This window comes from Ipomoea triloba, chromosome 4 (genome assembly GCF_003576645.1).
Source record: "Ipomoea triloba cultivar NCNSP0323 chromosome 4, ASM357664v1".
In the NCBI taxonomy this organism is placed as follows: domain Eukaryota; kingdom Viridiplantae; phylum Streptophyta; class Magnoliopsida; order Solanales; family Convolvulaceae; genus Ipomoea; species Ipomoea triloba.
The window spans coordinates 7091282-7099786 of record NC_044919.1 but is presented as its reverse complement, the minus strand read 5'-3'; the positions used below and the strand labels follow the sequence as shown (position 1 = coordinate 7099786).

Below are 8505 nucleotides of genomic sequence, written 5' to 3'. Positions count from 1 at the left end.
CATCTTTCTACGGTCTTAAAAATCTACTTGGGGGGGTAAGGAATCCCTTAAGTTGGTTTAGTCACTTGAAGGTGAACAAATGCTAGTAAATTATGAAACTAGGAATTGCGTTAACACCCAGTTTTCTGCCGGTTAGATGCTTCCGCAATGTATTGCGTTATTAGGGATTTTGTAATAAATCCAAGATGTGAAAATTGAGGTGTTACAGTGAGTCTATTCAACCCCCCCCCCCCCCGCCTTCTAGACTCACATCGCTACCACCGGGACCAACAAGTGGTATCAGAGCTAGTTACCTTTAACGGTGAACACTCTGTGTATACTGCCTGGTGATCCTTTTTGAAAAACTTATCAAAACTTTTTCAAACTTTGCACTATGTCTAAAATGGAACATCATAGGCATTTTCTTATGTTTAACTTGGACAAGTTTGATGATTGGAAAGTGCGCATGCAGGCTCAATTGTCTGCCATGCATGATGAGATGTGGGACGTGATAACTGATGGACCCATCCAGATACTACAAGTGAACCCCAATCGCGTTGCTACCGATCCGACATCACCAGAAATGATTCCAAAGGAGAAATCCTTGCTGACTACCGAAGAGAGAACCCGAGTAAATCTCGACAATATAGCCAAGGATATACTCTACAAGGCATTGGACGAATCATTGTTCCCGAGAGTAAGAAAGTGCAAGACTGCTAAAGAAATCTGGGATGTACTTATGCTCATAGGTGATGGAGACGAACAAGAGAAGGAGAACAAGCTAACCATTGCCATGAAGAAGTTTGAAGATTTCAAACTCAACCCAAAGGAGTCCATAACTGAAATGGAAGCTCGGTTCATAAAGTTATTAATGGAAATCAATGATCTTGATGAGAAAAAGCTAACACAAAAGGAGATAAGTTTGAAGATTCTTCGAGGACTACCCAAAAGCTGGGAAATGAAAGTAGTAGCCATGCGCGATCATAGAGACCTCAAGACAACGAGTACTACTCAGATCTTTAGTGATCTGAAAGCCTACGAGTTCGAGAAGGAAGCTCAAAATGATGAAGGACCTGAAACGAGAAACATAGCCTTAGTTGCAAATCATCAGCCTTCATCATCAACACCAAGGTCGAATACTAACCCCTCATCTGATTTTTTCACTGACGATCAGCTTGCTTTGTTCATGAGAAGGTTCAAAAGATTCATGCAAAAGAATCAATCCTATGATAACTCTGACAAGACGAGAAGAATGAAGTACCGTAGCAATGACAAGGCTAGCGGATCTAGAACACATGAGAAGGATGAAATACAAGTGTTGTGTTATAACTGCCGAAAACCTGGACATTTCAAAGCTGAATGTCCATATCCCATCGTCAAGAAGCATCAGGACGAGCACAACTACAAGAAGAATTCGGGAAACTATCACAACCCGAAGAGTGCATCAAATGATGCTGACGAAGAGCCAAACAAAAACCAGAAGAATGATAGGCGAAGGAAGGCTCTAGCTGTAGAAGAGAAGTCAGGGGAAAAGAACGACGAGTCATGCACTTCCAGCTCTAGTTTAGAAAGTGACAGTTCGGAAGATGAGAAAGGACTACTGTGTCTTTTCAGTCAAGAGGACTCAGATGAAGAGTTGTGCCTTATGGCAGATGAAGAAGAGGTAACTTCACAAAACCACTCTTCTAATTATAGTTCCGAATCCACATATCATGAAAACCCTAGGGAAGCATTCGAAAGAATGATGAAGAGTTTTGATGGTATTGAGGATTCACACTTAAAACTCAAAGAAGAGAATGCCAAGCTATTGGCAGAAAGACAAGATCTTGAGGACTTGAGGTCCAAAAATGCTGAGATGCTTGAATCTATAAGCTAGCTTGAGAAGCAAGTTCATCTTCTCGAGGAAGAGTGTAAAGCGAAGGATGATAGAGAGAAAAATTTGCGTGCGGTACTTGCGACATTTACAAATTCATCCAGATTAATGGATCGAATGGTAGATGATCAAAGACCATCAGGGAGTAGAACCAGACTCGGTTATAACTCCAGCTCTTATCAACATGTTCTCTTAACACGACCAACTGACCCTTCTACTAGTGGAGGTTTAAGTTCCGTCTTTGTCCAAGGACAAACTGAAAATCTTGAGCCAGTGATTAACGCCACAAATGGAACAGAACCACAATCAACGAGTCGATCTAATGATTCGACTGAAACACGTATTGTGGAACCTACGAGAGGGAATTTCCAAAACGGTAACCCGAGAAGTCATCAGACCCCTCGGTATAGACCTCGCGTACCGAACCATCATGGTCGTATCGCAAATGGTCAACCACTTGGAAATAACCAATCTAAAGGGAAATTCCAAGGCAATAAGAGGCAACATTACTCACAGAGGCAACGCAAGGGTATGCCTCAGGGAAGACCGAACTCTTACCCGAGTAATGTCAAGAAGTTCCCTAGCAAACATAGAGGTGGAGAAGGTACTCTATATCCCAGTGATGAGGACTGGCTTATGGATTATGAACCAATGACGAGAGCAAAGTTTCTGCTCCATCATAGACATAAACAGACCTCATACACTAGAGTTAACACGAATAAACAAACACCTCCTCTTCAAAAGGTTTATTCACCGAAGTCACCTCAAGCCTACTATGCTATCCCTTACGATTATCGCGTGTTTAATGGGTATCGTGAACCGAGGATGAACCTTACGAGTTCTAGGTATGCATGGATGCCCAAGCTCACTGCTAACCGACAAGGACCCAAGAAGGTATGGGTACCTAAAAACACTTAATCTTTGAATGCAGGGAAACAGGACCATCTGGTATGTAGATAGCGGTTGCTCAAGACATATGACTGGAGATAAATCAGAACTGAGCAATTATAAAGCGAAGAATGGTCCTAAAGTAGTCTTGGGTGGGAACTCAAGTGGACGAACCATGGGTACCGAAGATGTTATGAAGAATGGTTTAATCATCCAGGAAGTTTCTTATGTTGAAGGATTAAAGTTCAATCTTTTAAGCACAAGTCAGTTTTGTGACAAAGGATACAAAGTTATATTCTCACGAGATCTATGTCAAGTTATCTCAGAGCTATCTCATGAAGTTGTATTGGCAGCAAAACGAAGAAAGAATATGTATGTTGTCACGTGGGAAACAGTGAGACCAAATACCTGCCTGATCGCCAAAAGTATGAGAGATCTAAGTTGGGAATGGCATCATAAACTCAATCATCTCAACTTCAAGGCCATCAACAAGCTTGCAAGAAAGGAACTGGTTGAAGGATTACCGAATGTAATCTATGACAAGGATAAAGTATGTGAAGCATGTCAAAAGGGAAAGCAGATCAAGTCTTCGTTCAAAACGAAATCTCTTAACACCAATGTAAGGCCATTAAGTCTACTCCATACGGACTTATTTGGACCAGTTGATCTAGTTAGTCTAAGCGGGAGAAAGTACACTCTTGTGGTAGTAGATGACTACACAAGATATACATGGACATCTTTTCTAAGAAAGAAGAATGAAACTGAGAAAGTCCTTCCAGACTTGCTCCGAAGACTTCAAACCGAAAAGGATCTAAGTATTGTCAAAATTCGGTCTGATCAAGGAACTGAGTTCGTAAACAAAGTCATTCAGGATTTCTGTGGACAACACGATATACTACATCAGCTTTCAGCAGCAAGAACTCCTCAACAGAATGGTGTAGCTGAAAGACGCAACAGAACCCTCAAGGAAGCAGCAAGATCCATGATTGCTTTCTCAGGCTTGCCTAAACGGTTTTGGGCCGAAGCTATAAACACTGCATGCTACACTCAAAATAGATCTCTTATTCATAAAGATCATGGAGCTACACCTTACGAACTCTGGAAAGGCAGAAAACCTATTGTAAAATACTTTCACATATTTGGAAGTAAATGCTTTATCCATAACAACGGGAAATCACATCTAAAGGCTTTTGATGAACGTGCTGATGAAGGAATATTCATGGGATATTCTGAAAAGAGTAAAGCTTTTCGAGTACTGAATAAGCGAACCATGGTGATAGAAGAATCAATACACGTAGTCTTCGACGAACCATCAAAGAGGGCGTGGTGATCTCTGAGAAACAAACTGATGAAGAAACGAAAGATAGAGAAATTGAAGAACTATCCGAAGGATCAGAAACAGAAGACGACGATTATCCACTCTTTCCAAATCTTCTACCCAATACTTCATCTCAAACCGAAGTATTACCGAATGATGGAAATGAGCCAATAATTCAACAAGATGGAAGCAATCAAGGCGAACCCTCTATCGATGAAGGAGCACCTCCTACCACTTTTCAACCGGATCTAAAATGGTTGAGAAATCATCCTCAAGATTAAATCATCGGTGATATACATGATAATGTACGAACTCGTGCATCCATTCGGGAATGCATGATGGCATGTTTCATATCTCAGATTGAACCGAAGACCGTAGAAGAAGCACTAAATGACTCGGACTAGGTCATTGCCATGCAAGATGAACTACATCAATTTGAGAGAAACGATGTATGGGAACTGGTTACACGACCAACTCGTCAAAACGTCATTGGAACTAAATGGGTTTTCAGAAATAAGATGAATGAGCAAGGAGTCATTGTTAGGAACAAGGCTCGGTTAATTGCAAAAGGATACTGTCAGGAAGAAGGAATCGATTTTGATGAAACCTTTGCTCCTGTTGCTAGACTCGAAGCCATACGAATCTTTCTAGCATATGCTGCATGGAAAGACTTTAAAGTCTATCAAATGGATGTCAAAAGTGCCTTCTTAAATGGGCTTTTGGAAGAAGAAGTATATGTCGAGCAGCCCCCAGGTTTTATCTCTGAAGTAGGGATGGATAAAGTCTATAAACTCAAAAAGGCTTTATATGGTTTAAAACAAGCTCCAAGGGCTTGGTATGACACCTTATCATGCTTTCTTATAAGCTGTGGATTCACGAAAGGGATAGTTGACAAAAACCCTTTTTAGAATCAAAAACGGAGATCATATCCTGTTGGTACAAATATATGTAGATGACATCATTTTTGGAAGTACCGATTCAGACCTATGTGAGAAATTCTCAAAACTCATGCAAGGAAAATTCGAGATGAGCATGATGGGAGAGTTAAATTACTTTTTGGGTCTTCAGGTCAAACAAGAACAAAATGGGATATCGATAAATACCCATGAACACTTCGTTACGAATGGATATCGATAACGAAGGGAAGGATGTGGATCAGACGAAGTATAGGGGAATCATCGGTTCTCTATTATATCTTACGACTAGTCGACCAGACATATCATTTGCTGTAGGAGTATGTGCTCGGTTTCAAGCCAATCCGAAGGAAAGTCATTTGAGTGCTGCCAAAAAGATACTACGATATCTAAAAGGGACTCAAAGTGTGGGACTTTGGTACCCGAGGAGTGACGCCTTCGATTTTGTTGGATATTCTGACGTAGACTTTGCTGGTTGTAAAATTGATCGAAAAAGCACATCAGGGACATGCCAATTCTTAGGGGGAAGGCTTGTCTCATGGTTTAGCAAAAAGCAAAATTCTATTGCTACAAGCACTGCTGAAGCCGAATACATAGCGGCTGGTAGTTGTTGTGCACAAATACTATGGATGATACAACAACTCAAAGACTATGGCGTATCTGCCAAAGAAGAATGGATAAGGGAAAAGGCAAGAAGGCATGTTCTGAAGAGAAACCCGTCAAGAAAAGGTTCTCTTTTCGGCTGTTGTTGAAAGAAGGCACTAGCAAACTCAACAAATTGAGAGAAGAAAAGGGAGAACCTCTCCAAGGGGACACATCTGCACATCCCCTAGAACTCTCTGATTCGGACTCTAAGGATTACGTGCCCAAGTCACCAACCATGTCTGTCCCAGGCTTCTATTCTGAAGGTTTAGCTCCACCTAACGAGGAACCCTACTGGCCGGATCCAGACCTTGTGCCAAGGCAAACTCCTCCACCATCCATGAACAATACTGGAGATGATGCCTGGAATGACATCCAAGGATGGTACCAACAGAATCAGGCTCCAAACCAGCCAGTGAATGCAGACTATGACGAGGACTATTTCGCTACCTTGCGATGCTTGAGCCAGATGATGTATCTGACAAGTCCTCGGTGCTTGAAAATGAACCTGGTTATGGACCTATGCCTCCATCTTGGATCCCTGACGCTGCCCCAAGTGCTCTACCAGCTCCAAGCCCTCCTACCACGGAGGGCAGCCAAGGACAAATCCTTATGTCTATTGCTAATAGTAGGCATGCAAAGAATAAGGGCAAAAGCAAGGCAAGAAAGTAGTTGTCATGCCTTGTAACAAAATCAAGGTTGGGTTGGTCAGTCTAGTATGTTATCTTGGATGTCACTTGTTATCTTTCAAATGAATGGAACTATCTTTTGCTTGCGTAGTCTGTCATTCTCTTTTCCGAAGTATTAAAATCTTACCGAAGAATGAAAAACTCAATGGCTGAAACACTATCAGTACCGAAGACTGATAAAGCACAAATCACATGTGATGACCGAACTCATACTGACCGAAGGATAGAGCTACTGAATCCTTAACCCTCAATAGTTCCTATGCACGACTCATGATCGAAGGGTTGCAAATGTATCGTGTTGAACAAGCTTCTTGGGCAAACCCTCTAATGACCGTTCAACTTGAAAACGTGGGATCGTGATAATACACGTGTCAATGCCCTATTCGAAGGAAATGCCGAAGCATGCGCTCCAACTTCTCTGAACCGTCTGACATGAAAGGACGGGCCATCAAGACGTGATGGTAAAATGAGTGCGTTTCTCTCTCCTCATTAAATAGCTATTTCATCTTATGGGAAACTACCCTTATCAGTACAAACCTCGACTACGGCTTTATGCCATTTTTGCCCTCTCATTAAAGGGCATTTAAGGTTTTTTTGTCTCTTGCTCATAAATTCGCTCCACTTTCTCTAAAATGACCCGATCCACCCGATCCACCATCTCTCACCATATATAACCTCTTGTACCTCTCACCTTTTTACCTTTTACCCTCCCAAAAGCACCGTTACCCTCTAAACCCTAAAACCTCTCTAAAAACACCAAAAGTTGAGCATCATGTCGTCATCTGGATCAAGTTCTTCGTCTGAAAGTTCAAGTTCCTCTTCCGATGAGGTTGCTAATGCTCATGCCCCACCGCCAAAACCCTCACCCTCGCCGGAAAAGACACCGGCCACTCAAGAACCTTTCAGACCACCACAGATTATAACCCGTGCATGTGAAGATGTAGAAGTTTTCAAGTTCTTCTCCACTGTTGTTAAAGGTCAGAAGTCAAACCATTGCATGGTTAAAGCCGGTTCGATGCTTGATGTCGACGGTTTTCTTGATAAAGTGCTTGACAAAGAGTTTGGAAATCACGTTGTGAAGTGTCTTGAGGACGGTAATCTTTACAAGTTTGTTACTTTCAAACATAAAGCCTGGTATCCTATTGATGTGACACAGTTCTACATTAATGCTGAAATACAAACTGTCAATGTCGTTCATGAAATTCACTTAGTAGTTAATGGTACTGAGGTTGTGATTACTCATGAAGACATCAGGAGAGTTTTTGACTTCCCTATCTGTGGGGATGGCTTCCATCCGGACTGCTCTGAGAACAAATATAGCAGAAAGAAGATGTGGAAAAAGATGAAGGGCCATTCACAACCCTCATCCTTTCCATCTATTTTGAAGAAAAAGATGCTGAAACTGGACTATGAATTTGTCGTAGACATCTTGAACAAGATTGTTGAGAGCAAACAATCTGGGACTGATGATATATCTGACAAGAAGATGCGGATGTTGTGTGCACTTCTGGAAAATTACCCTGTTGATTGGTCAAGGGTGATATTTGACTTTTAGTAGATAATGTTCAAACAGGTGTTAGTCCTACGACCAGATGGATTGTTAAAGTTCTTGGCTATGGATTCATGCTCAGTACTATTCTGAGAGATAAGAAGGTGAAGTTGCGCATTGGAACTGCCTCACATAGAACTCAATATCACATGACTTCCAAACCTCCTAATTACCTCAAGAGAAAGGCAGATGAACTGGAAGCTGCCTTGAGAAAAGAACAGAAGAGATCTAAATCCAAATCGTCCAAAAGCTCAGTTGGACAGGGAGAACCTGAGATGGCTAAAGGTCATGGTTCGGAAGGTTCCACACACCAACCAAAGACACAACCCGAGCCATCAAAACCAAAAGCCTCCAAACATGCTGAATCCTCAAAGCGCACCAAATCCTCATTCGAGGAGGAGCCAGAAAAGTCCTCTAAGAACCGCAAGGCAGGAAGTTTGGAAGCTGCCCAAAAGAAGAAGTCAAAGAAACACAAATCTAAACGATCTAAGGGTTCGGATGAGAAGGATCTCACCGAAGTCTCTGAAGGTCGCAAGACTGAAGGGAAGCAAGCCGAATCCTCCCATGAGGAGGAGGCGAAGGAATCAAAAGGGTCACTAAGAAGAGGAAGGCAAAACAGCTTAAATGTCCGAAAAAGAAACAAAGGACTGATC

General features: G+C 41.9%; 1 protein-coding gene across 1 annotated transcript; it reads left to right on the top strand.

Annotated features, from left to right (window-relative positions):
* Positions 1–382: 382 nt before the first annotated feature.
* LOC116015723 lies at positions 383–1855 on the top strand. The gene has a single exon (XM_031255899.1). The coding sequence runs from the start codon at positions 383–385 to the stop codon at positions 1853–1855; it is 1473 nt and encodes a 490-aa protein (XP_031111759.1).
* The last annotated feature ends 6650 nt before the right edge of the window (positions 1856–8505 follow it).